This window comes from Bos grunniens, chromosome 1, assembly GCF_055505025.1.
Source record: "Bos grunniens cultivar Pamir isolate PY7600 chromosome 1, Bosgru_T2T1.0, whole genome shotgun sequence".
Taxonomy (NCBI): Eukaryota; Metazoa; Chordata; class Mammalia; order Artiodactyla; family Bovidae; genus Bos; species Bos grunniens.
Window position 1 is genome coordinate 12,230,639 of NC_141165.1, and position 27,359 is coordinate 12,257,997.

The window sequence follows — 27,359 nt, forward strand, 5'->3', positions numbered from 1 at the left end:
CATCGAGTCGGTGATGCCATACAGCACGTCTCAGGATAAATGAATCTAAAAGATAAAGCTCGAGAACTTCTTGCTGGGGTGTCTGCGCGACAGGCGGTGCACAAGTCAGGGGGCGGCCCTCGTCCAAGGGACACTTGCAGCCAGGAGTTGGTGGGGCGCAGCGGGGGAGGTGGGGACGCCTCTTTCCAGTCCCGGTCCGGAGACCTTCGGCACAGCCGCGAGCTGTGACCAGTGTGACGGGAGTCCGGCGCTGGGTGGGTAGGCACGAAGAACGCGCGAACTGCGCGCGAGGAGGTCCGGGGTGGGCGCCGGGGGCGGGGTGGAGGCACGGGGAGTAGCCAGCCCTGGGCGACCAGGGGCGCGTGACCAGGGGGCGGCGACTGGGTGGGCTGAGTAGGGGTTGCGTTCCGAATTGCCGCGGGTCGTGCGCGCGGGACTTCTGAGCCCGCTGGGTTCGGACCTTGGGTGAGACTGTGGCGGGGCGTGTCGGAGACCTTGCAGTGTGTCCCGGCAACGCGTGGCGGGGCAGGGCCAGGCGCGTCCCTCCCCCAGCCTAGCGGAAGCGAGCGGCCGCGGGGCATTGTGGGCACTGTGGTCCTCCGCCCCTAGCCGGGAGGCCGCGAGCGAGCAGGTACTGGGGCTGCGTGGTCCGGGAAGGTTGTGAAGGTGCGGGCCGGGCTGCAGGGAGCGCGCGCGGGTCACACGCTCACAATGCCGGAGTGCGCGCAGGCCGGGCTTTGGGGCTCGGGAAAGCACCAGGTGCAGGAGCTGCGGGTGCTGGGGTGGGCGCGGGGACACGAGCTGGGGGCTCCTGGTCCCGGGATGGGGTTGGGCGCGGGGGCGCCGGAGATGAGTGCGGGGGCAGTGAGTCCCATGTGCCGCCTCGCCCCACGTGCCGCCTCGCCCCACGTGGCAACCCCGGCGCATTCTCCGAGCCTGGCTCCGGGCAAGAGGGGGAGCCGGGCTGCGTGTCTGGTCTCCAGCCAAGCCTTTGTCGTTTCCTGCGTCTGGAGTCTGTAGGTGTGAACATCTTCCCCTTGGAGCAGCTCCTGACGCGGTTGGAGCCGGGTGCTGGAGAGTGTCCAGGGCCGTGGGACACTCTGCACCTCTCCGGAAGGCACGCTTTCCCCCCACCTGTGCTAGAGAGCCTCGGGAGTGACCGTCACACGTGTGTTCATGGGATTCCTCGCCCCCCGGGTGTCCGGGCCGCAGGTCTCAGAACGCCAGCGGGAATCTGGAAGCAGTTGTCTTCCAGCCCACCCAGAGCGTGCAGGTGCCATAGTCCTTGGAGCTCCCTGTTGGGCCCCCTTCCCCACTAGCCCATACCGAATCAGCAGAACTGCCTCCCCTTGCGGGTTTGGGAGCCAGGTGTCCAGGCCCGCGGGGTTCGGCTGGGCAGCCCACCCAGCGGCCTTTGCTGGACTGCAAGAACTGGCGCTGCCAGGATGCTTACTTTCAGAGGGGGCATTGATGGGTTTAATGACCCCAAGTTACAGCTATCTGTGCTAGGCAGAGATGACCAGCGTGTCCAGGGGGTTTTCAACTTGTGGGTTTGATGTCCACAGTAGGGATGCCCAGATGGTTTTCCTTTTTACTCTTTGGAATACAAACTGTCATGTGATCTGGAGGGCACAAGGCTTTTCTCTGTTCAGTGAGCACATGGCAGCCTGAGACAGTGGTGGCTCTCCTGAAGCGCCAGATGAGAGCCATGGTGTTTGGTTTGTCTTGGTCTTGGGTCTCCAGCCTTCCCAGGTGCTGGGAGCACAGAACTGGAGGGCGCAGATGGGAGCACGGGTCGTCAGAAGGGGCCTTCCAGGATGATGGTCAGGACCTTCTCCTGAAGGTCCTCATCTTGCCTGCGGCTTGCCAAGGTGCCGGGCAGTGCTTCCTTCAGCGGCCCACCTGCCTCCTTGCCCTGAGCTCGGGCACCTCGCTTGCCCAGGGTGCCCTGTTTATGTGGCCGTCAGTATATGACGGGTCCCTCCGGCTCTCCTTCCTGGGCCTGAGTGTTTGGAAGAGGACTTTAATCTTAGCCATGGCAGTGCCCTCATGTGAGTCGAATAAATGAACAGGGTGGGTAATCCTTGAGGCCCCCAAGGCCGCCAGGAACACAGGCAGCGCCCGGCCCCCCAGGGAGAGCCCAGCTATGCGTCCACTCTTTCTTCTGCACCCCTGGGTCCTATGCTCTGGTGTGGCCGCCTGTGCTCCCTGGATGGGCACAAGCCCTCCCTGTGACCCTGCAGTCCAGCTGTGGGCGCATGCGCTGGCTGCCCTCTGCCTGCTTTGGAATCTTTGGGAAGTACGTGGGGTGGTGCATGGGGGGACACGTGTTCCAAAATGGGCCCGGCCTCCTGGCCACTCCAGTGCAAATCAGTGCCATCGCTTATGGCCCCGGGTGGTGGTCTCACAGCGGCCAGGACACCAGCCCCTCGAGCCTAGCACTCTGTCTTCGGTGAGGCCTGTGATGAGTGACAGGTCAGCCTGCCTCGAGGCCCGCTCCCACAGCTCTGCAAGGCCTCTTACATGGGGTGTAAGAGGTGCTGGCGCAGGACAGGCCAGGACTGTGACCCCCACCCCCCCCCCAAAGTTGGACGAGGGCCTCGTGTGGGTGGGAGGGGCAGATCTTTAAGTGACACTCAGGAGAAAACATAAAGCAGAAATGAAAGTGACCATTTCTGAAGGGAACCCCACAGGGTTCGGGACCTTCTGAGCTTTCCAGGTCTTCACTGTTGCTTCTGCTCCCCTGGCGTGGGGCGGGATGGGGGTGGGGGGTGGGCGGGGCTGGGCTCCAGGGTCACTGGGCTGTCCACCAGGCCGTAGATGTTTCTTAGGACAGGCGGCTGCCTTTGTCTGGGGTGGGCGTCTTGGCTCGTCCTTGGAGAGTGGGTCCCTGACACCAGGGCACAGAAAAACACAGAGGCAGCCTGGGTCCCTCCTTCTGGAGTGGTCAGTGGACCTCCCTGACCTCCCCAGCACCCTAGTCCAGATGAGAAGGCTGCTTTCTTTCTGCCACCCCAGGGAGGAGCAGGCCTGAGGTTGTGCCTGTGTCGTCGAGCAGAAGTTTGTGCAGAGGCAGGTAAATGGGAAGGAGACCCACCAACCAGTAGGCTGCAGCCCAGAGGAACGAGGCGCAGGTGAGCCTGGGCCCTCCTCATCCTGTGGTCCAGGGGCTGAGGAACCCAGGCTTCTCTCGCTGGCTGGGGGAGGAAGGTGAGGGACTCCAGCAGCGAGCTCAGCTTCCCCAGATTGCAGGGATGGGGTGGCCTGGAGGGGAGCAGCTGGTGGGACACTCCCAGAGCCCCCATGTAAACCCCGAGGGTCTGCAGACCTGCCCCCCACCCCCTCACCAGCTCCCTGGCCATCACAGGGTGTGGACTCTTGCAGATCTGTGCTGCTGGGGAGGGCAGTGGTCCACCACTCTGTTGTGACCCTGAGAACTCTTGGGACCCTTAGGGCTGGGCGCCGGGGTGTCTGAGCGCTGGGGGTTGTGGTGCTGGCCTCAGATACTGGGGGTGGAGCTGTCATCAGCTCCTGTTGTTTGGGAGTGCGGGGGAGGAAGGGGTAGGGGGGGCGTGTCAGGGAGCAGAGTCCTTCCTGCCCCAGACCTACTGACAGCCTCTCACTCTCATGGGACTCTCAGAAGCACCGCCTCAGGCTTCAGAAGCTGTGGGAGTCCAGGAAGTAGAAATGAAGAAGCTGGTGTGCTCTGGAGTCTGAGATTTCTGCCCTGGGAATCAGAATTCGGGGGCACCAGGTAGGGAATCTCTGTCAACTCTGGAGACAACACCTTTCAGAACAGGGACCCCTGAGCCCCTGGGGACAGGGAGCGTGGGGACTCCTGAACTCTTGAGCCTGTGGGGGCTGGGAGCATGGTGGCCTGTAGGACCCTGCTCCTGGGGACCCTAGGGACAGAGAGTGTGGGAACCCACTCCTGGGGGCCCTGTGTTTTGTAAGTTCTTGGCTGTTTACCCCAGGCTGGGCGCTCAGCTGACTGAGGGTCTCCGTTTTCCTGGCACTCAGGCAGCAGTGGCCCAGGAGTCATGAGTGGGCTTGAGGGGAGTCCTGGGGCTGGAGTGGGGGCCGTGTGTGCCCGCCTTAAACAGAGTCTTTCTGCTGGAGCCACTTGGCCTGTGTGCTCTCCGGGAAGCCACATCTCCCGGGGGTTTCTGGCCCCCCTTCTTGGCTGGTGTTTCACTTAGTTCTTGAGAAGGCTGGGACCAGGTCCTAGGACCCAGTAACCCCCCGGGCCGCTGCTGCCTTCCTTGTAGCCTCACAAATAAACCCACCAACCTCGGCTTCTCCAGGGGGTTACTGCTGTGACACCCCTGCCCCGTTTTCCTCACGGAAATGAACGAGAGAGGAAGGAAGAACTTGCTCATCAGACCATAGCTCCCTTGCTGAGCGTGGCCCAGGCCTGCCCGGGGAGGTGGGAGGGGTCTTATGCTGCCCCCATCATGGACCTCTGTGCTGTTCCCCGGATGTGTCCCTGGCCTCCCGGAGGGGCTGTGTGCCCAGCAGGGCCTCTTCCTACCCCTTTCCTCTTGGCTGTCTCAGGACTGCTCCTCTGCTGTGCCTGGCACATGGACATGCCTGGTGATGTGACATTGAGACTCCAGCCACAAGAGCAGTCATCAGACCTTGCAGTGGGAGGTCCGGCAGAGGGGTCGTGTCTGCCTTGGACCTCTGGGGCAGGGCACAGGGGTCCTGCCTGCCCACTGGCCCACAGTAGGTGGCACTATGAGCGCATGACTGGACCCTGGGGTCCCTGGGGACCTGTATCTTAAATTGCATTTACTTTCGGTTATTTAGCATTTATGGGCCCCACGTGGTTCCTGCCACTCTATGGATCTAAGGCCCTGGAGCCCTCAGAGGTGGTGACACCCTAGCTTGGGTGGGCCTGGCGTCTGGATGGTCACAAGCTCCAGGTTGAGGGCGTAGGGCTGGGGCTGGGGGCCCCTTCCTCTGTGTGATGTGAGTTCTGGTTGAATGACTTGTGTGGTGGGGAGCCCGTCACCGCAAAGTTTTTGGGGGAGGCGGCTGCAGTTGTCTGCTGAGCCACCCTGACTCTAGCTTCCCCTTCAGGTGCGATGTCCCGTCCATTTCCTGGCAGCATGGCGCTCTCTGTCCCAGAGGTGGAGAAGCAGATGCCAGCAGAGCCCCAGCCCGGCCATGAGCAGCAGTCCTGGTGGTGCCTGGTGTTCTTCCTCTGCTTCTACGGCTTCATGGCCCAGATGCGGCCTGGGGAGAGCTTCATCACGCCTTACCTCCTGGGCCCCGACAAGAACTTCACGCAGACTCAGGCACGTTGGGCGCGCATGCGGGTGGGACGGGCCGGAGCACGGGGGCTGCACGGCTGCAGGCGCTGGCAGCCACCAGTCCCTGTGGGGTGGTGGCAGGTCTGGTGGAGGGGTTGTGCCCGCCGTGGGCCTCTGGGGCAGAGCCCAGGGGCCTCATCTGCCTGCCCACCCATCTGTGGAGCCCTTGCTTCCAGTAGAGGCCTGTTTGCGGAGAGGGATTACAGAAGGAATTTGCCTTTTGCTTAGCAACAAGGACAAAGGATCTCATTGGAACCCGACTAATAAGCTTATACCCCATGGGAGTCTTGCGTCAGAGTAAAAGCAGCAGCAGGCAACGTCCCTGCTGGTTTCCGTCTCCATAAAATAAATCAAGAGGACTCAGAGTCCGTTGGTTGATGGAGCACATGGTCAGGGTCTGTTCACCACCCCTCCTCGTCTTTCCTTAGGACCACCTGCCACCCCAGAGCCTTACCCTAACCCCGTCTGTCCCCTGCAGGGTGACCTTGGCCTCCACACCCCCTGCCACTGGTGCTGGACCCCACTGGGTCCCACGGGGATTTCCCGCTTGATTTCTTCAGGGAGCTCCTGCCTCTCCCTGGTCCAGGGCTTGGCCCCCACCCCTCAGTGACCCCAGAATTAAGCCATATGGAATCGCCATGCATACGAGCCTGCCCCCTCAAAGTAGCCCTCTTGAGAAACAGACACACCCGTGTGCCCTGGCGTCATGCCTGGGCTCAAAGCCATGTGTGTGTGAGGGCTCCAACCCCACGGCCAGAGGGGTGACTTCCCAGGTGAGTCTGGGGTGGGGGGCCTTGCCTCCTTCCAGCACTGGGTATGGCATGTCCCCCATTCACTGACTGGCTGGTTCCCTGGACGCCACTGTGTTCTGCAAGGGCCTGTCGTCCACTGCCAAGATGACTTAGGAGTGAGCCCCGTGGGACGCTCCATTAAAATAACTACAAGGAAAATCGCTATAGTAAACTCCCACTTGCCTGCCCTCTCAGGTCACAAGTTAGCGCTTAAATAGTAGGTTCCAGAAATTAAGCTGCCCACCAGGCCTTGGATGTGACCCGAGATCGGCAGAGGCCTGTTTGGGGACAGCCTGGTGGGTCTGTGGCCACAGTCACTTCTCCCACATAGATACAGGCTGATACTACCCAGGGACTCAAACCACCAAGAACCCCCTCCCCCGCCTTGCTCCAAGGGTCTCTGAGGTCTCCAGCTCATCCCATCCCCCAGGGGAAACGCTGCTGCAGTCGCTTCCACCCTCTGCAGCGCGAGACCGGGCCCTGACTCCATTTCATCAGCACCCACAAAGTGGTGTTGAGTTTGTGCCCATCTGATAGACGAAGGGCTTGCTGCCGGGCTTGGATTTCCTTGATTTCTGCTGTGGCGTCTCATGTTCCTGGCTGTCCCCAAGCCTGGCCTTGCCAGCTTCCCCCTCTGCGGGCATCTGCCTTCCTGTGCCTGGTGGGCTTCTGGCACTGGGAGGCCCGGTGTCTCCTGTCCACCAGCTTCCTCCCCACTTGCCACGTCCTCTGGGCCGCAGTTTCACTGTGAACTCAGCCCCATTCTTCCTGGTTTGTGCTGAGTGTTGCCTGCACACACATCTGGTACCCCCCGCCCCCGCCCTGGCTGCCCTTTGGTTCATGAAGCACTTCCTGGCGGGTATGAGGTTTGTTTTGCACCTTGGAGCCTGTGACTCCTCTGCTCCTGAGCTGCCTGGGTTGGGTCCTGCAGCACGCCCCCACCTCCACGATGACCCCGGCCCAGGACGTTTTACACAGTAGTCCTTGCTGGCCCGCAGCTGACCCTGCCTGTCACTGGTGTGACGGCCCCTGTCCTGCCCTTGCTTCCTGCACCCCTCTGGGTGCAGCCAGGTATAGGCTGTTGACGCCACTCCTCTTGGAATTCTGGTCACCTATGGCCTGGCCCTGCCCTGCACCCCTTGTCCCATGGTCCTCAGAGCCCATGGCATCCTGTCCTTGTCCTGCCTGCCATGGCGCCCCGGCTAAGCCTCCTGTTGGCTGCCCGGATCCGGGTGTGGGCATGGCTTCCTTGTCCTGCCTGTCAGTCTGGATCTAAGCCTGTCCACACCGAGGTGCTGGGAACATGGCCCAGCAACACTGGGTGGGCCAGGATGAGGCGGCCCTCATGCCACCTGCCACAGGGACTCCATGGGTGCCGTGCTCCCCGCAGTTCCCAAATACAACATGGGTCTGCCCCCTGGCCTGCGTGCCTGCCCAGCTGGAGAACGCGGATCCAGGGCCTGGGCAGCAGCGAGGGGACAAGGAAGAACGGCTGGCCTCCTGCGGTTCTGACCCCAAGGCCCCGCAGCTGTGCAAGCTGCCTGCCAAGAGGGCTCGACCACTAATAGGGGTTGTTTGATGTTCCCGGAATTTTCCATAAACAAGGCTCTGACCCTGTAGCCAGCCCCCATGGCTCTGGGACCAGCACTGGTTTCTCAGCACCCCTGAGAACAGATTTGCACCAAGACTGTCTTGGACTGTCCCAAAGTTCTAGTGCTCAGTTTTGGGTGGCTTCCAGCGGATGGGGAGCCCTGGAGGCAGTGAGTGTGTGGCCAGCTTGGGGTCCCGAGCATAGACTGAGAAGCAGTGCCGAGGCCTAGCCAGTTAGGCTGTAAGTTCTGGGCGGACAGACATGATGGCTGCAGAAAACCATGGGTGAGCCTCCAGGAAGCGGTGGGCTCAGCTGGGCCCCGCATGCTGACCTGGGCTCAGCTCTGGGCCCTTGGTGCATCTGTGAAGTGGGCCTTGGTGTTAGCAGGTGGTCAGGCGCAGTCAGGGTTAGCGCCCTGAGTTGGGTGGGAACCAAGGGAGGCCAAAGCCTCTGAGAGCCCAACAAGGCCAGAGGCTCACCTGTTGTTGCCCCTGGCTGGTCTGAGCCTTGGCTAGGCCCTGGGAGGGTCAGTTGCGGTCAGATGGAACTCCTGGGAGGGTCATTTGGGGTCAGATGAGGCCCCTGGGAGGGTCAGGTGGGGTCATTTGGATTCCTGTAGGAGACCACCTGCTAAACACCCAGCTGGGCCTCGGGAAAGGCTCTGAGCACAGGCTCCCTCCCCTGTGCATCCCCCAGGAAAGGGCGGCGGGGCCAAAGACTTGGGTCTCTCAAAAGCTGGGACTTCTTCCTAGGGGGCAGGCCCAGGGTGCCCCTTCCTGGGCAGTGGGAAGACATCTGGCTCGCATCCCAAGGGGGTCTGTGGCTGTGGCCTTGCCCTGCGTGCCCAGGAGGGAGTGTCCTGCTGGGTCGGCCCTGTCTGAGTGGAGAGCTGAATGGCCAAGGCCATGGACAGCTCCCTTGGTGAAGCTGGGAGTCCTGGCTCCCATGGAGGCAGCTCCTAGTCCTGCCTGACAGGTGGGGGTGAGGGCCCATCTTTGCTCTCCTGCATGGCTGGTGCAAGGGTGGCTGTAGCGTCCCCTGTGCCCTGGGACCGAGTGAGACCAGCCCGCTGAAGGCCTTCCTCAGCTGCTGGCAAGAGTGTAGATTAGTCACAGCTCTGTTTTCTATATTGTTAGATTTAAGGTGAAATCCTATCATGTTATTTCATTAGAGACAAGACTGGATCACCGTGGCTTAGCATGTAGTTACTGATTATTTTCAGCACACTTACCAGCGCTCTGCAGGTGTCAATACCAAACTGCTTCCTGAGGAGCACGCCCTTGGGGATGGAATCAGAGTGGAACACGTTTGGGGGTCTGGTTGTGCGTCTCTCTGTTTCCTCGGATGCCCTGGATAGCCCTAAGTGCTGCACCTGTTTGAAGGACAGTACTCGTCACGTAGTCCTGATGGGGCACTGTGATAAAGGGGCACAGAAGACGGGGTGACTTGGGGGTGCATGGGGTCCATGTGGGGCTTGCAAGTGCTAGGCCCAGCCCAGCAGACGTGACAGCAAGGACCATGCTCTGGGGCTGGGGGTCATGCATGTGCTGTCCCACAGGTCACCAACGAGATCACGCCGGTGCTGTCCTACTCATACCTGGCCGTGCTGGTGCCCATCTTCTTGCTGACCGACTACCTCTGCTACAAGCCGGTGCTGCTGCTGCAAGGCCTGAGCTACGTGTCTGTGTGGCTCCTGCTGCTGTTTGGCTCGACCGTGCTGCACATGCAGTTCATGGAGTTCTTCTTCAGCATCACCATGGCTGCCCGCATTGCCTACTCCTCCTACATCTTCTCGCTGGTGCCCCCTGCCCGCTACCAGCGCATGGCCAGCTACTCGCGGGCCTCAGTACTGCTGGGCGTCTTCACCAGCTCGGTGCTGGGCCAGCTGCTGGTCACCGTAGGCAGGGTCGCCTTCTCCACGCTCAACTACATCTCGCTGGCCTTCCTCACCTTCAGCCTGGTGCTGGCGCTCTTCCTGAAGCGCCCCAAGCGCAGCCTCTTCTTCAACCGCGGAGTCCCCGGACCTGCCGGGGCCGCGCCCTCTGAGCTGGACCAGATGAACCCGGGCCAGGCGAAGGCCGCGGGCGCGAAGCCGGGCTGGCTGCCGGCCGCCTGGCGGGACTCGACGTTCGTGCGCATGCCGGGAGAGCTGGGCCGCGCGGTGCGGCTGCCACAGCTGCGCCTCTGGTCTCTCTGGTGGGTCTTCAACTCCGCCGGCTACTACCTGATCGTCTACTACGTGCACATCCTGTGGAACGTGGTTCACCCCACCACGGACACCACCAGGGTCTACAACGGCGCGGCGGACGCTGCCTCCACGCTGCTAGGTACGCCCCGCCCCCTGGGGCGGCGACCCTGACCACCGGGATGGCCGTGACGCGACTTGTCTCCCCAGGTGCCCTCACCTCCTTCGCCGCGGGCTTCGTGAAGATCCGCTGGGCGCTGTGGGCCAGGCTGGTCATCGCGGTGGTGACGGTGCTGCAGGCGGGGCTGGTGTTCCTCATGTACAAGACTGACGACATTTGGTTGTGCTACGCGGCCTTCGTGCTCTTCCGCGGCTCCTACCAGTTCCTGGTGCCCATCGCCACGTGAGTCGGGCTGGGGCTGGCAGGTGGCCTGAGAAACTGGAAGTGGCAGGGGGAGGAGTGGTGGGTGGCTGGAGGGCCATGGACGGTATGTAGCAGAAGGCCTCCTTCCAGAAGGTTCCATGGGGAGCAGCAGGGTATGTACTGCTCATGTTGGAGCATGAGCCCCAAGTGCCTTTAGCCAGGAGCCGCCTTGCCCACAGCATGCCCTGTCCAAGCTGCCAGGACCCTAAGGCTGGGCGAGGAGTCTGGCCTGTGTGGGTGTCCCCTCTGCGCCCCCCATGAGCCTCTGGTGTCCACACAGACTGGACCTCTGAAGTCCTGCCTCCCGGCCCTGAGGTCCTGTCATGGGTGACTCTGAGGCCACTCCCGCCCTCTCCCGCTTCTGGGCAGAGCGGCTCACAGCAGCAACTGGGTGACCCAGCTGGCCTTCTGCCCAAAGGAGACCTTCCCTGATGCCCGTGGTTCCTCACACCCCTGGCGACGCTCCTGCAACTGCCCGGGGATGTCCCAAGAGCTTCCTGCCGACCCACTGTGGCTTCCAGAACCTTCCCCGGCCACGTCCCGCTGGGTCTGGCTCCTGACCCCTCAGTGCACCCTCTGAACCAGACCTCTCCCACCATGTGTTCACCCCAGACACACGTTTTCACACCACGCATGTGACACACAACACATACTCAACATCCATACCCAGCAGGTGGCCTGTCGTCCCCAGCAGTTTGCCTCCAGTTCCCCTCTGCGCCCCGTCTCCCCAGGGACACCTCGTCCTGATGTGGACCGTCCACTCTGGTCACACCCATGTGAGAACATGTGCCCCCACCTTGGGTTGAACTTGGATGGTGTCCTCAGACTCCTGCCCCTCTGCCGCCCGCCCCCCTGCCCACGGCATGGTGGCCTGGCTCCCCTGCACCGCCTCATAGTCCCCCTGCGCGTCAGACCCGTGCTTGCCCTGGTCTGTGGGAGGAAGCCTGGATCAGACTTGGTCCTTTCCTTTCCTAGGCCAGTGCTGCCCAGGCGCCCAGACCACACCCTGGCCCTGCTGGCACGGTTTATGCTCCGCCGCCCTCCTGCCCCTGTGGCCATGGCTGCCTTCCCCAACTGCCTATGGACGTGGCCCCGGGCCTGGCCTCCCACACGAGCGGGACGCTGCATCCTCCCGTCCTGACCTGCTCTCAGCCCGTAAGCGCCCCACCTCTCCTGCCACCGCCAGCATTGTGGAGAGGGCGCCAGGGCCCGTGGTGTCTTCCCCTCACTTCTCTCAGGACACCTCGTGTCTCGTGTGTCAATTGTAAAAGCCATGGGTGTTTGTAGCAGAAAGATCAAATACGATGCAGAAAGGGTCAAATATGAGACAGGCCCCCCCTCAGGCCCCGTGGCTGACATGTGGGTGTCAGGCTGCCGGGGTCATCGCTCCCCCACCTCATAAGTCTGAGGCTCTGTGTCCAGAGGGCATTGTTTTTGGTCTTCCTGGTGACAAGGCCACCGTCTCAAGTATCTCCTTGAGACGCGTAGCTCAGAAGCCTCACCCTCTCACCTACATTTTTCTTCTGAAGTTCTGATAATGGCCTCAGGTGGTTCTGGAAGTGGGCCAGCCAGGTCAGAGTTCATGAAAGGAAAGGGTTTAAGAGATGCTGCGGACACAGCTAGGCAGGCGCACAGCCTGCATGGCGGGCGGAGGGTGGCTCGTGGGCCAGCGGCCCCTCCTGCTGTCCTGGCCAGTTCACACCCATGAGTTTCCCGCTGGGATTTCCTATTCCCCGGTCGTCTGCAGCCCACGTGTGGGTGTGGTGGTGGGGCCTTTCACAGAGTGTGTAACCGTGTTACCGTTGGCTTTAATCCCACTCGTGGAGCTCTGGCAGCAGCATCTCCCCCAGTTGCACAGGTGGCGTCTTGTTCTGCCTGTACCCGTGGGACTTGGCTGGGCTCCTGTTTGCCAGGAGTTAATCTATCGCTTGAGTTACTGTGTGCCTGCCCACCCTGGCACTTCATGTACGTCTTGTCGTCCCAACCCTCCCGTACCCCCAGCAGAAGCTCCCTAGCCTTTGTCATTCTATGTAAGGCTTCTTGGCTATTTTTGTTCACTCATTCTTCGGAACTTGAGAATGTTTCCTGTCTAGTTTCTTTTAAGGCACTTTGGGGCTTTTAATTGAAAGTGTGTTCAAATGGTAATTTCTGTGCAGAGCGCTGGAAGCACTGAGCATATTAATTCCTCTTGCTTCTTTATTTGTTTTATGGGTCTTTTTCTAATTTACTGACTCATTTAACAGCAAAGCACTTTAAATCCGGAATTTTCCTCGTGCCCGTCTGTGCCTGTGGTTGTGTTAACACCCTGCTTTCGGGGGGACAGTTTTCTGAGAGCCCTGTAATGATGACAACTTATTTTGTCCCAGGGTTTCCAGGAGGCTTTGTCTCCTAGGGCTTCCTTCTGCGCCTGGCTCTGCACTCCTTTTATGGGTCATGAAGGGAGGATGTACAGCTCAGAGCACAGGCCCAGGGCGGTGGGCAGCCCAGGCGCTGCGTGGGCCTCATGGTCTCCCTGCAAGCCCTGCAGCCTCGGTGGACCTGCGGCTGTTCTGGCTGCCTGAGGGCACTGCCACCTAGCTGCGTCCTCTGCATCTCTGGGCGCGTCTCACCCCGGCCATCTGACCTCGGCCCGCTTCCCTGTGAAGTTTTCAGATCGCGGCTTCTCTTTCTCAAGAGCTCCGTGCCCTGGTTTTCGGCATCAACACGTTCCTCGCCACTGTTCTCAAGACCGTCATCACCCTCATCGTCTCCGACAAGCGGGGCCTGGGCCTCCCGGTCCACTCTCAGGTAAGCTCCGCTTTCGGGCTCACTTCCTGGCGGAGGGAAGCCTCAGGGTGGGTTGGAGGAGAAGTCCTGGCCAGGCCTCCTGGTGCCCGCCCGGCCAGCAGTGCCACCCCTCCCGGGACCCAGACCATAGACACGCTGCAGGCAGGGGCATGTCTAGCCAGACTCTCTGGACTGAGCGGGAACAGGGAGGGAAGGCTCAGAGGGCAGGGAGGCCGAGGGCCACAATCTGGCTGCCTGGTGCCAACCTGTGCAGCTCTCTTGCAGGGCTCAGGTTGGGGCTGCGAATGCTGCCCACATTGGGCAGTGCAGCGGGCATGTGCAGTCAAGTCCAGTGAGACCTCTGGGGTCTCCGAGGCCAGCCTGGCTACCCGTCACTTCTGCAGGAGCTCTCGGGGCCCTGGGTATCCCCTACACTGGCTGAGGTCCCGGGAAGGCTGGAGGCATGGTCCTGAGCATTTCCTGTGCCCTCCGACAGGCCTTCCTGCAATGGGTCCTGCTCCTGGGACAGCTCTCTGTGGGAGCAGATGAGAGCGGAGCTCCAGGGTTTATTGACCTTGGTGCCTGTCAGCCCCTTTCCCGACCCCTCCCTCTATCCAGTCCTCTGTCTCCTGAGAAGAAAGTGAGACCTGGGACACACTCAGGCTGGACTCCCGGTGCCTCAGCCAGGGCAGGACCTCTGAGTGAGCTGGAACTAGCCAGAGAATGGGCCTGTGGAGGGTTGTCACTGGGCTTCTTGGTGCAGCCTCCACCTGCTGGGAACTGGGCCTCCCTGGGGTGTGGCGGCTCCATGAAGTCCAGCCCTCTGTCCAAGGGTGCCGGGTCAGCCTTGCCCTGGTGACTCCCTTGCCAGAGCTGACCAGGGAGAAAGTTCCAAGCACAAGAGACCCTCATGTTCAGAAGAGGGATTTTTGGCTGGGGTTCGGAAAGGACATCAGGGCCTGTGGCTGTTTGTGTCCACCCGAGCAGGCAGGTCTCTGCCCTGCCTCCCCAGGAGGGTCCCCCAGGCTTAACACTGGGGACTGTGGCTGAGCAGGGTGGCTGAGTTGGACTCAGGCCCATGGGGCGTGTGTGACTGCGCCTACGGCTGGGCGGGAGGGGCAGTCCAGAGGCACCAGACCTCTGTCCGGAGGTGGTGGGTTGGGCCCTCCTTCACTGGGACCCACTGGTGAGGCCTCCCCTCTGGAGCGGCAGCCTCTGCAGGGAGCACCATTGCTTCCTGGCTTGACTGTGGGCCTTGCTGGTAACCGTCCACCTGGCCTGGGAGGGGCCTCCACACCCAGGGGTGTTCCCCCTCCCTGGAGCGCCAGTCATCCCGGCTCTGGGCGGTGGGGCTTCTCAGGGGCTCCAGGCTGGGGACAGGGCTGGACTTTCCTCCCCTGTCTCAGCCCAGCCCCACCACGTGGCACTTTATGGCCTTGCCAGGTCAAGCTGACGTTATATCGATTTTTGTTCAGCTGCTTTAATTTCCTGGTTAAAAGGGAGCTCTACAGGCTTGCTTGTAATTAGAAATTACGGATCCTGGTAATTTCCGGCAGGAAATTCATCCGGCAGGAGAGTCATCCCTGCTCCTCTCACTGCTTCCGCATGCAGTGCACTAGGGGCCCATCCCTACGTCATGGGTAGTGAGAGTGGGGGTGGGGAACGGAGCTGGTGGTGGGAACCAGCCCAGAGCATGTGGGGAGCTGGCCTGGGGGGCTGGCTTTTGAGTTAAACAGTATTTCTGGGTCACCACACACTCACGGGGTAACAGGTAATGCAGAGACTCACACCCAGCCTCCCCACTGGCCACATCCTACAGTTCTGGGGTGCAGGCACTAGGGGGATGTGGACCCCACAGTTGAGATGGGAGCGTGCCTGCCCATCCCCTGCAGCCACGCCGGGCCCCACTCCGCCGCCTCCCTAACCCCAGCAGCCCTGGTTTTGCCCCCATTTCTGTAGTGTTGTCATCTTGAGAGTGCCTTTATGTGGAACCCTATGAGTCAGGATTGACTTTTAACCACTTATTCCAGCTCCTAGAGACACATAGCTACTCCCGTTGGGTCCTGTGCTGTGTGGGTTCCCTGGTGACTGGACCCAGGCTCTTACCTGCTTACTGCCAGGAGCCCCAGCTTGGTCCAGTTGGGGGCTGCTCTAAACATTGGTGTATAGCTTTCTGTGTGAACCTGGATTTCCGTTTCTCTGGATAAATGCCCTGAAGTGCAGTCATTGAGTCCTGGGGTGGCTGCCAGACTGTTCTGCACCATTTTTTTATTCTCACCAGCCATGCCTGAGGAGGCCAGTTTCTCCACATTCTCACCAGCCTTTGATAGGGTCACCATTTGTTTAGCCATTCTGAATGGTGTGGAGAGCTGATCCCTGTGGTTTTTAATTTGCATTTCCCTGATGGCTATGATGGGCTTCCCTGATGGCTCAGACAGTAAAGAATCTGCCTGTAATGCAGGAGACCTGGCTTCGATCCCTGGGTCAGGAAGATCCACTGGAGAAGGGAATGGCTACCTACTCCAGTATTCTTGCCTGGAAAATTCCTTGGACTGAGGAGGGCGACTACAGACCATGGGGTCGCCAACAGTCTGACACCACTGAGCATGCACACACTTGGCCCTGATGGCCGTGACGCTTCTCTTCTTCCATGCAGCTGCATGCTCCTGGGTGAAGAGTGTCTTTCTGCCCATTTCCTGGTTGGGGCCTTTGTCTTTTTAATCTTGAGTTTGAGCATGTCTGTTATTCTAGATACCAGTCCTTTGTCGGACATGTGCTTTGCAGGCATCTCCCAGTCCATAGCAGACCATCTTGTCTTCTTAATAGGTCTATTTGCAGAGTAAAAGTTTTTAATTTTGATGAGGTCTGATTCATTCTTTTGTCCTTTTGTGGATTTAGTTTTGGTGTTACATAAAATAATTCTGGGCTTCCCAGGTGGCACTAGTGGTAAAGAACCCACCTGCCAATGCGGGAGACATAAGAGATGCGGGTTCGAATCCTGGGTCGGAAAGATCCCCTGGAGAAGCAAATGGCAATCCACTCCAGTATTCTTGCCTGGAGAACCCCATGGACTGAGGGTCCATAGTGTTGTAGCCACGCTTTCCAGGAAACAAACTCACTCAGAAGGACAATGCAGATAGTGGAGTGCAGTTTATTACACCGGCGGGCCCAAGGCAGAGTCTCCTCTTAGCCAAGGACCCCGACCAGCATTTGTGAAAATCTTTTATACCCCATGTGTACGTGTCTGAACCCACCACCCCAAATTCCTTGAGACTTACATAAACCAAGGGAAATACAATCCCAATAACCCCATCATTCACATGCTCATGTGCTCAGTCAAACAATTAGCCAATAATCAATAAACCCAAGGTTACACTCTGATAGATACACAAAAATTTATGGCCTGTCTGGAGGAAGGGGTGATTAGTGTATGTCTTCTCTTAGGTGATGAGTAACATAGATACGATCTTCAAGGCTCCCCTGTCTGGAGGGGGTCTTATCCTTCTGGTGTTGTTTTCATAGGCACTAACCACAGAGTTCAGAGTCCATTGGGAAGGTGGCCAAGCATGATCAGCATGAACAGGCCTAAGATGGAGTCCAGGCCCTATGAATTCCTTCTTCAATAGGGTCGCAGAGTCAGACAGGACTGTAGTGACTTAGCACAGAGCACATAGTAGCTCTGCCTGGTTCTGGGTCCCAAAGATTTGCCCCAGCTTCTTATTAAAGTTTTGTAGTTCGATACCTAAGTCTGTGACCTGTTTTGAGTTAACTTTTGTGTAAGGTGTGACATTAATGTTGTTCCATTCCTTTGTCTGTGGATGTCTAGTTGCTCCAGCACCGTTTGTTCAAAGACTGAATTGCTTTTTCACCACTTGTGTGAACTTGCTTCTGGGTTCTCTGTTCTGTTGGGCTGGGTGCCCACCCTTCCTCCACCACCACACTGTCCTGCTTGTGTAGCTATGTGGTAAGTTTTAAAAGTGGGCACCCTGATTCCTCCAACTTTGAAAATTTTTTCAGAATTGTTTTAGCTGTTAGAGTTTCTTTGCCTTTCTCTCTACATTTTCGAGTAATCTTGTCTGTATCTACAAAAACTTTTGTTGTGATTTTGCTAGGAATTGCATTAAGCTTGTTTATCAGTGTTGGGAAAATAGATATCTTTTAGTCTCTTGAGTCTTCAACCTGTGAACATGGTATGTCTCTCCGTTTACTTGGATCTTCTTTGATTTCTTTCAGCATTTTGTAGTTTTTGACATGCATGCAAGCACTGTGGTGCTGTGTATGTTTTCTTAGGTTTATTCCTAGGTGTTTCAGTGTTTTGTGAGCAATTGTTATGTGATATTTTTAGTTTTGGTGTCTGCATTAATCTGCAAGGACTGCCGTAACAAAATATCACAGACTGGGCAGTTTGTGCAACAGCAGTCTATTCTCTAACAATCTGGAGGCTGGAAGTGTGAGATCAAAGTGTTTGCAGGCTTGGTTCCTCCCAAGGCCCCTCTCCTCACTTGGTCTTTCTTCTGTGTGCACTCCTGGTACCTCTGTCTCTTGTAAGGACAGCAGTCATACTGGATCAGAGTTCTACCCTCATAACCTCATTTAACCTTAATCACTCCTGAAAGGTCTTACCTCCACATACAGTCATACTGGGGGTTAGGGCTTCAACAATGAATTTTGAAGGGAGACAGTTCAGTCTATAACAGTGTCGTGTTCATTGCTAGTTCAAGAAAGAAAAAAAAGAAGGTGAAGTAACTCAGTTGTGTCTGACTCTTGGAGACCCCATGGACTGTAGCCTGCTAGGCTCCTTCCTCTGTCCATGGGTTTTTCCAGGCAAGAGTACTGGAGTGGGTTGCCATTTCCTTCACCAGGGGATTTTCCCGACCCAGGGATTGAACTCAGGTCTCCCACATTGTAGACAGTCGCTTTTACTGTCTGAGCCACCAGGGAAGTCATGCAGACCTCATTTTATTGTACTTCACTTTACCATGCTTTGAAGATACTGACATTTTTACAGGTTGAAGATTTGTGGCAACCCTGCATTGTTAGATGGCAGTTAGCATTTTTTAGCAATAAAATATTTTTATTAAGGTATGTACATTTTCTTTTTAGACATAATGCTATTACACACTTAATAGACTATAGTATAGTGTAAACATAATTTTTATGTGTACTGGGAAACCAAAAAATTTGTGTGAGTTGCTTTATTGCAATATTTATTGGGGTGGTCTGGAACTGAGCAATATCTCTGAGGTCTGCCTGTATAAGAAACACATTGACTTGTGTGTGTTAATCTTGTGTGATCTTGTTGAGGTCACTTATTTGTTCTGGGAAGTCTTTTCTTACATGTTTTTAATTTACTTTCTTGTCTTATTGCTCTGGCTAGAACTTTTGTTTTAACTGTTTCCTTTGTTTTACTTCCTTTGGATTTATTTTGCTCATCTTTTTCTAGGTTCTTGAGATGGAAGCTTAGATTAATGATTTGAGACTTCTTTTCTAATATTTGCATTTATTGATATACATTTCCCTCTGAGCCTGCTTTAGCTACATCCTACAGATTTTGATATGTTGTATCTTCGTTTTCTTTCATTTCTATGTATTTTTGTCTCTTTTCATACTTTCTCTTTGACCTATGATTATCTCAAAATGTTTTGTTTAGTTTCCAAGTGTTTTGATTGTTTTCCTATCTTTCTGTTATTGCTTTATATTTTTGATTCTATTCTTTTGTGATCAAAGAACACAATCTGCATTATGTCAAGGTTTGTTTTATGGCCCAGGACGTGGTCTTATCTTGTTATATGCTGCATGGACACTTGAAAAGAATGCGAATTCTGCTGTTTGGGGGTGGAGTATTCTATAAATACCAATTACATCCTATTTCTGATGGTGGTATTGTTTTTTTTTTTTCTGTATCCTTATGGATTTTCTGTCTGGCCTGTTGTTGAGAAAGGAATGTTGAAGTTTTCATTTATAATTGTGAATTTGTCTATTTTTTCTTTCAATTCTATCATGTTTTTGCTTCACATTTTTACAGCTATTTTTGTATACACAGGCACGGTGTGTCTTGGTAGACTGAGTCTTTTAACATTATATAATGTCCTTCTCTGCCTGTGGTCATTTTCTTTTCTCCGAAGTCTACTTTACATGATATTCACATAGCCATTCTGCTTTCCTTTAGCTTTTTTCCCCCCAACTTTAATTTATTTATTGGCTGTGCTGGGTCTTCATTGCTGTTCAAGCTTTCTCTAGTTGCGGTACATGGACTTCTCATTGCAGTGGCTTCTCTTGTTGCTGAGCACAGGCTCTAGAGCACGTGGGCTTCAGTAGTTGCATCACATGGGCTCCGTAGTCGCAATTCCTAGGCTCCAGAGCACAGGCTCATCTGTTACGGCACACAGGTTTAGTTGCTCTGTGGCATATGGGATCATCCCAGATCAGGGATTGAACCTATGTCTCCCCCATTGGCAGGTGGATTTTTTTTTTTTTTTTTTTACCACTGAGCCACCAGGGAAGCCTCTGTCTTTTTATTTTTAACCTTCAGATCAGATCAGATCAGTTGCTCAGTCGTGTCCAACTCTTTGCGACCCCATGAATCGCAGCACACCAGGCCTCCCTGTCCATCACCAACTCCCAGAGTTCACTCAGACTCACGTCCATTGAGTCAGTGATGCCATCCAGCCATCTCATCCTCTGTTGTCCCCTTCTCCTCTTGCCCCCAATCCCTCCCAGCATCAGAGTCTTTTCCAATGAGTCAACTCTTTGCATGAGGTGGCCAAAGTACTGGAGTTTCAGCTTTAGCATCAGTCCTTCCAAAGAAATCCCAGGGCTGATCTCCTTCAGAATGGACTGGTTGGATCTCCTTGCAGTGCAAGGGACTCTCAACAGTCTTCTCCAACACCACAGTTCAAAAGCATCAATTCTTCGGCGCTCAGCCTTCTTCACAGTCCAACTCTCACATCCATACATGACCACAGGAAAAACCATAGCCTTGACTAGACGAACCTTTGTTGGCAAAGTAATGTCTCTGCTTTTGAATATGCTATCTAGGTTGGTCATAACTTTCCTTCCAAGGAGTAAGTGTCTTTTAATTTCATGGCCGCAGTCACCATCTGCAGTGATTTTGGAGCCCAGAAAAATAAAGTCTGACACTGTTTCCACTGTTTCGCCATCTATTTGCCATGAAGTGATGGGACCGGATGCTATGGTCTTCGTTTTCTGAATGTTGAGCTTTAAGCCAACTTTTTCACTCTCCACTTTCACTTTCATTAAGAGGCTTTTGAGTTCCTCTTCACTTTCTGCCATAAGGGTGGTGTCATCTGCATATCTGAGGTTATTGATATTTCTCCCGGAAATCTTGATTCCAGTTTGTGTTTCTTCCAGTCCAGCATTTCTCATGATGTACTCTGCATATAAGTTAAATAAACAGGGTGACAATATACAGGCTTGACGTACTCCTTTTCCTATTTGGAACCAGTCTGTTGTTCCATGTCCAGTTCTAACTGTTGCTTCCTGACCTGCATACAGATTTCTCAAGAGGCAGATCAGGTGGTCTGGTATTCCCATCTCTTGAAGAATTTTCCACAGTTTATTGTGATCCACACAGTCAAAGGCCTTGGCATAGTCAATAAAGCAGAAATAGATGTTTTTCTGGAACTCTCTTGCTTTTTCCATGATCCAGCAGATGTTGGCAATTTGATCTCTGGTTCCTCTGCCTTTTCTAAAACCAGCTTGAACATCAGGAAGTTCACGGTTCACGTATTGCTAAAGCCTGGCTTGGAGAATTTTGAGCATTACTTTACTAGCGTGTGAGATGAGTGCAATTGTGCAGTAGTTTGAGCATTCTTTGGCATTGCCTTTCTTTGGGATTGAAATGAAAACTGACCTTTTTAACCTTACTATATTTTTACTTATTTTTAACTTATTTTTTAAATATTTTTAAATATTTTAGTTTAAATATTTTAATATTTTAAAATAATAACTTATTTAATATTTTTACTTATTTTTAACCTTACTATATTGTTATACTTGAGTTTCTTGTAGATAGCATATGGGTGTCATGTTTTTTTAACTCACTCTGCCAGTCTCTTTCTTTGATTGATTTATTTAGACCATTTATATTTAGTGTAATTGTGCTGTCTTAGAACTTCCATCTGTCGTTTCATTTTTATTTTCCTTTTATTCGCTGCCTTTTGTTTCTGTTTCCTTTTCCCCTGCCTTGTCATATGTTATTTACAGATTCTTCAGAACTTCATTTTGGGTTATCTGTTGTATAATTTGAGTGTATCTCTTGTGATAACTTTTTTGATAGTTGCTTTGTGTATTAAATGGCCAGTTGTAGTAAGTATTGAAGTCTCACCTCCTTTAAGTCACTTTTCTCTCTACTGTCTATAGTACAAGTGCCTTATTTATTTCCCCTATATATCATTAGAGCTGCCTAAGATGGGGTTATAAGTTTTACTTCAACTATCAAGCATTTAGGAAACTGGAGAGAAGAAAAGTCTATTTATCCATAATTTTGATCACTGTTGTTTCTCCTTCTTGATGTCACAGGTTTCTGATCATTTACCTTCTGTTTAGAGAACCTTCTTCAGGCATTCTTTCAGGGCAGGTCTGCTGGTGACAAATTGTTCTCAGTTTTTCTTGACCTGAGAGTATCTTGATTTACTTTTCATTTCTGAAGGATGTTTTCAGTGGAATAGGTTTCTGGGTTAACAGTTTTTTTGTTCAGCGTGTGAAAAAATATCATTTCCTTGTGACCTTCTTGGTTTCTGGTGAAAAATCCACTGTCGTTCTAATTATTTTTCCCCTACAATGTCATTTTTTTCTGGCTGCTTTCAAAATTTTCCCTTTTTCTTTGTCTTTAGCTTTCAAAACTTTGATTATGATCTGTGTTGGTCTGATTTGGGGTGGGTGTTTTGTTTGGGGTTCCCTCACACTCGTGAGGGGCTTCCAGGGTGGCTCGGTGGTAGAGCATCTGCCTGCCAGTGCAGGAGACGGGAGATGCAAGTGCAGTCCCTGGGTTGGCAAGATGCCCTGCAGGGGGAAATGGCAACTCAAGTATTCTTGCCTGGAAAATTCCATGGACAGAGGAGCCTTGTGGGCTGCAGTCTGTGGGGTCGCAAAGAGTTGGGCATGACTGAGCAACTGGACGTGATACACACGCAGCTTCTTAAATCTGTAGGTTTACCTCCCTTGCCAGAGTTGAGACATTTTCACGGCCATTATTCCCTCCAGTGCTTTTTCAGTTCCATCCTTTTTCTTTCTTCTTGTTTTACTCCCATAATGGTGTTTTGTCCCCTAGAGAATGCGGCTCTGCTCGTTTCCCTGTCTGTTGTGTTGTTTCGATTGGCTCATTTCTATTGTTGCCTCTCCCAGTGCACGGATTCTTTTCCCTGTTCCCTCCATTCTGTTGTCAAGACCATGTGTTAAGTTTTTATACTGGTTACTTTCTTCTTTTACTGTAACTTTTCTTCTTTATCTCTTCCATTTCTTTTCTGCAAAGCTTTATCATCTCTTGTCATCTTGGTATCCGTGTCTGTTGGTTGCATTTCATTCATTTAGAGAACTTTTTCTAAGTTTGCTGAGTGACTTTTTTAAGTGAAACCTGTACATTTTGGCCATTATGTTATGAGAGTCTAGATCTTATTTTTTTAAAAATACTTATTTATTTGGCTGCTTTGGGTCTTAGTTGCAGTACTTGGACTTAGTTACTCTGAGGCATGTGGGATCTTAGTGCCCTGACCTGGAATTGAACCTGCGTCCCCTGCATGGCATGGTGGATTCTTAACTACTGGACCACCAGGGAAGTCCCTCTGGGTCTTATTTAATCCTTTGTTTTAGTTGGCTTTTCCTGACACCACCCTTGCAGAAGACTAGGAGCTTGTACCTTTTTACAGCCAGGTGGGGTGGGTGTCCAGACTCCCCACTCAGCCCTCCTCACACTGAGGGGTGGGTGGGGGCAAGGATGGGAGTGCCAGCTCCCCACGTGGCCACGTGGTTGGGAGGGCCTGGGTGCCTCATTACCCTGTGGCCTCCAGTGATCCTGGTGGGGGCAGAGCATTCTTGCCACTGCTGGGTGGGTTGAAAGTCCTGACTCTTCAGTGAGTGGGGGGCACCACCTGCTAAGAGCGACAGCCCAGGCTTTCCGTGTGGTCTCTGTGGGGGGGAACATTCCAGCTCCCCACCGGGCCCTGACCAGACGGGGGGCGTCACAGCCTGGGTCATGAGGGTGGGGTGGAGTAGAGTGGTTCCCATTCTTCAGTGTCCCGTCCTGCTGGGCCGGTGGTCCCTCTCCTGATCCTTAGTTTGGAGCAGCTTTTGTTAGTGTTGGTTTTTTCCCCATGTGTTTTGGGATTTCTGGTTTGCTGGCTTCTTTTGGTTCCTTTAAGAATACAGGCAGCAGAAAGAAGAAAAAACCCAGGGAACACATTGCCGTGTTGCTCCTCGGATTCCAAGGTCGAGGCTGGTCTGCACGTCCAGCTTTCAGTCACCTTCTGAGTGCTCTCTGTGCAGTGTCCAGGGCTTCACTCACACTCAGAGAGAAACCGGCAGGACATGCCAGCCCCAGGTTCCTGGGAGTGAAGTCTCTGATGGTTCACTTCCTGGTTTTGTTTCTGAAAATGAGCTTTCCTAGGAGGGCTGAGTGTGCTGGTGCCGAAGGGGGTCTTAGGGAGCCCCCCTGGGGGAGTGGAGCTCCGGGCAGCTGGCCCACAGATGAGGGAGACACCCTGGACCCCTGCCCCTGGTGATCTGAGATTCAGGTGGGAGGGTCCCCTGTGCTGGGCCCAGATCCCTGTGCATCACTGCTGGGCAGCTTCACAGGTCACCGGGTTCGGGGCTACCCAGGCCCCAGGGCTGTGGGGGCTGCGCTGGGCAACCGGATGGTCTGTTCCCCTCCATCAGGCTCCACCCACAGAGGTATGAAGACTTGGCCCCAGAGCCAAGCTCACATTTGCTGTCACACCCAGTGATCAGAATGCCTCAGGCAGGATGCAGAGGCTCAGAACTCCTGGTGTGCCCCTGCTTGGCTGGCCTGTGGAGGCCTGGGTGCCCTCTCCAGGCATTCCCGTGACCTCCCTGTGCCTCTCTGTTCCCCTGTCTGTGGTGCCTGTGTGCCCCTCCCCCTCCCCTAGGTGCTCCCCCGACCTCACCTGCCCCCTCTGTTCCCTGTCCCTGTTCCCTGCATGCCCCTCCCCCTCCCCCAGGTGCTCCCCTAACCTCACCTGCCCCCTCTGTTCCCTGTCCCTGTTCCCCGGCTGCCCCTCCCCCTCCCCCGGGTGCTCCCCTGACTTCACCTGACCCCTCTGTTCCCTGGGTGCCCCTCCCCCTTCCCCGGGTGCTCCCCTGACCTCACCTGCCCCCTCTGTTCCCTGTCCCTGTTCCCTGGGTGCCCCCTCCTCCAGGTGCTCCCCCGACCTCACTTGCCCCCTCTGTTCCCTGTCCCTGTTCCCTGGGTGCCCCCTCCTCCAGGTGCTCCCCTGACCTCACCTGCCCCCTCTATCCCCTGTCCCTGTTCCCTGGGTGCCCCTCCCCCTCCCTCAGCGCTTCCCTGACCTCACCTGCGCCTCTCTGTTCCCTGTCCCTGTTCCCTGGGTGACCCCTCCTCCAGGTGCTCCCCTGACCTCACCTGCCCCCTCTGTTCCCTGTCCCTGTTCCCCGGGTGCCCCTCCCCCTCCCCTGGGTGCTCCCCGACTTCACCTGCCCCCTCTGTTCCCTGGGTGCCCCTCCCCCTCCCCCGGGTGCTCCCCTGACCTCACCTGCCCCTTCTGTTCCCTGTCCCTGTTCCCTGGGTGCCCCTCCCCCTCCCCCAGGTGCTCCCCTGATCTCACCTGCCCCTTCTGTTCCCTGTCCCTGTTCCCTGGGTGCCCCTCCCCCTCCCCCACTGCTCCCCTGACCTCACCTGCCCCTTCTGTTCCCTGTCCCTGTTCCCTGGGTGCCCCTCCCCCTCCCCCGGGTGCTCCCCTGACCTCACCTGCCCCTTCTGTTCCCTGTCCCTGTTCCCTGGGTGCCCCTCCCCCTCCCCCACTGCTCCCCTGACCTCACCTGCACCTCTCTGTTCCATGGGTGCCCCTCCCCCTCCCCCACTGCTCCCCTGACCTCACCTGCACCTCTCTGTTCCATGGGTGCCCCTCCCCCTCCCCCACTGCTCCCCTGATCTCACCTGCCCCTTCTGTTCCCTGTCCCTGTTCCCTGGGTGCCCCTCCCCCTCCCCCGGGTGCTCCCCTGACCTCACCTGCACCTCTCTGTTCCATGGGTGCCCCTCCCCCTCCCCCACTGCTCCCCTGATCTCACCTGCCCCTTCTGTTCCCTGTCCCTGTTCCCTGGGTGCCCCTCCCCCTCCCCCACTGCTCCCCTGACCTCACCTGCACCTCTCTGTTCCATGGGTGCCCCTCCCCCTCCCCCACTGCTCCCCTGATCTCACCTGCCCCTTCTGTTCCCTGTCCCTGTTCCCTGGGTGCCCCTCCCCCTCCCCCGGGTGCTCCCTGACCTCACCTGCCCCTTCTGTTCCCTGTCCCTGTTCCCTGGGTGCCCCTCCCCCTCCCCCGGGTGCTCCCCTGACCTCACCTGCCCCTTCTGTTCCCTGTCCCTGTTCCCTGGGTGCCCCTCCCCCTCCCCCACTGCTCCCCTGACCTCACCTGCACCTCTGTTCCCTGCGTGCCCCTCCCTCTCCCCCACTGCTCCCCTGACCTCACCTGCACCTCTCTGTTCCCTGGGTGCCCCTCCCCCTCCCCCACTGCTCCCCTGACCTCACCTGCACCTCTCTGTTCCCTGGGTGCCCCTCCCCCAGGTGCTCCCCTGACCTCACCTGCCCCCTCTGTTCCCTGTCCCTGTTCCCTGGGTGCCCCTCCCCCTCCCCCACTGCTCCCCTGACCTCACCTGCACCTCTCTGTTCCATGGGTGCCCCTCCCCCTCCCCCACTGCTCCCCTGACCTCACCTGCACCTCTCTGTTCCATGGGTGCCCCTCCCCCTCCCCCACTGCTCCCCTGACCTCACCTGCACCTCTCTGTTCCAGTTCCTTGTCTACTTCGTGTACTTCCTGGTGCTCTTCGCTGCCTACTTCCTTGCTGCCGTGCTGGTGGGCCTGCGCCACTTCCAACAGAGCCGCCACCAGCCCCTGCCGGCGGCCCAAGAGCTGATGAGTCCCATGCAAGAGAAGGCCACGCAGGACGGAGCCCAGCTCCCAGCCCTGGAGGATGGTGTGTTTGCTGTGGGGGAGCTGAGCCCACAGTCTGAGGCCAAGGCCTGACCTCAGCTAACTGGCTGTCCCGCCTGGTGGGCAGTCAAATTCCTGACACTGCAGGCAGCAAGCCAGACCTGAACCTCAGAGCTCCCTGTCTTCTCTGTGTCAGCAGCCAGGTCTCCAGCATCATGTCCACATCGTCACCCTGTGGCAGCTGTGACTGAGGCCCTGGTGGTCTGTCCTTGGGACCCACGGTCCGTGGGCCAGTGGCCTCCACGAGGGGTCCTTGACTTGCTTTATGGCACCCAGGGCATGGCACCCCTCAGCCCTGCCTCATGCCCTGGCTGTGACCCCCAGCCTGCAGGGCACCCTGGCCACTGGGGGCTGCTTTGCTGTCCCTGCCTACTCTGGGCCACTGGTGGGGTCCAGGTGCCCACCCAGCCTCCCTGCTTTCTCCTCCTTGGGAGGCAGGTCCCACTTGTCCCAGGGAGTCAGCAAAGTGGTCCCAGATGCCAGTCTAGGGGACCCAGCCCCCACGGGATATTCTGGGCTGTAGGGGCCATGTTCCTGGGCCGTGGCTAAACTGGGACATTTGCAGTTGTCCTGGTGATTTTGTTTTCAATGATGCTCTGTACCTTTTTTAAAAAATGGACATAAGTGCAAATCCTTGTCCAGCTTATTTCTGGGGGAGAAGCAGGGCACTGGAGGGGTGGTTCTGTCCAGTGGAAGGGCCTCAGTTCCAGACTTCACCCCAGACCCTCTCCTTCCTTTGCTCAGAGCTGGGTTGATGCTGTCCCCCTCCTGGGAGCTGCTCACGCACCCGCCCCACGGGGACTTGCCTGTGCCACCCTGAGCACTGCCCTGGTGCTTGAGAGCCAGCCATACATCCTCTGAGATGTGATGCCCAGACACGTGATATGGACATGCAACCCACGTGAGGGGGCACCTGACTCCATGTGTCCACCAGGCCAATGGAGGGGCCCAGCCCTGCCCCTAGCCACAGGCAAGGACCCGACCCTGACCTGAGCTGATCCCAGCTCCTCCTGTGGCCTCTGGCCTTTATCCAAGGTCCACAGAAAAGGCCGGTGCTCCAACTTCAGAGCAGGATGCCTGCT

General features: G+C 56.1%; 1 protein-coding gene across 9 annotated transcripts; it reads left to right on the forward strand.

The window, feature by feature from the left end:
* The first annotated feature begins 601 nt into the window (after window positions 1–601).
* Window positions 602–26,908, forward strand: SLC19A1 (solute carrier family 19 member 1). Of its 9 annotated transcripts, none has more exons than XR_015134580.1 (9): window positions 602–631; window positions 3,019–3,134; window positions 3,641–3,754; window positions 5,083–5,300; window positions 9,256–10,024; window positions 10,093–10,285; window positions 11,282–11,461; window positions 12,673–13,093; window positions 26,077–26,908. XR_015134580.1 is itself a non-coding variant. In XM_086320976.1 (8 exons), exons 4-8 carry the CDS (start codon window positions 5,088–5,090, stop codon window positions 26,308–26,310), a joined length of 1,551 nt encoding a protein of 516 aa, XP_086177102.1. In that variant the 5' UTR covers window positions 602–631; window positions 3,019–3,210; window positions 3,641–3,754; window positions 5,083–5,087; the 3' UTR covers window positions 26,311–26,908. The 9 variants fall into 9 exon arrangements, 6 of the variants coding, with proteins under 6 accessions (XP_086177102.1, XP_086176696.1, XP_086176929.1 ...); XR_015134548.1 differs by having other exon boundaries at window positions 12,952–13,093; XM_086320976.1 differs by lacking the exon at window positions 11,282–11,461 and having other exon boundaries at window positions 3,019–3,210; window positions 12,952–13,093.
* Window positions 26,909–27,359: the final 451 nt, after the last annotated feature.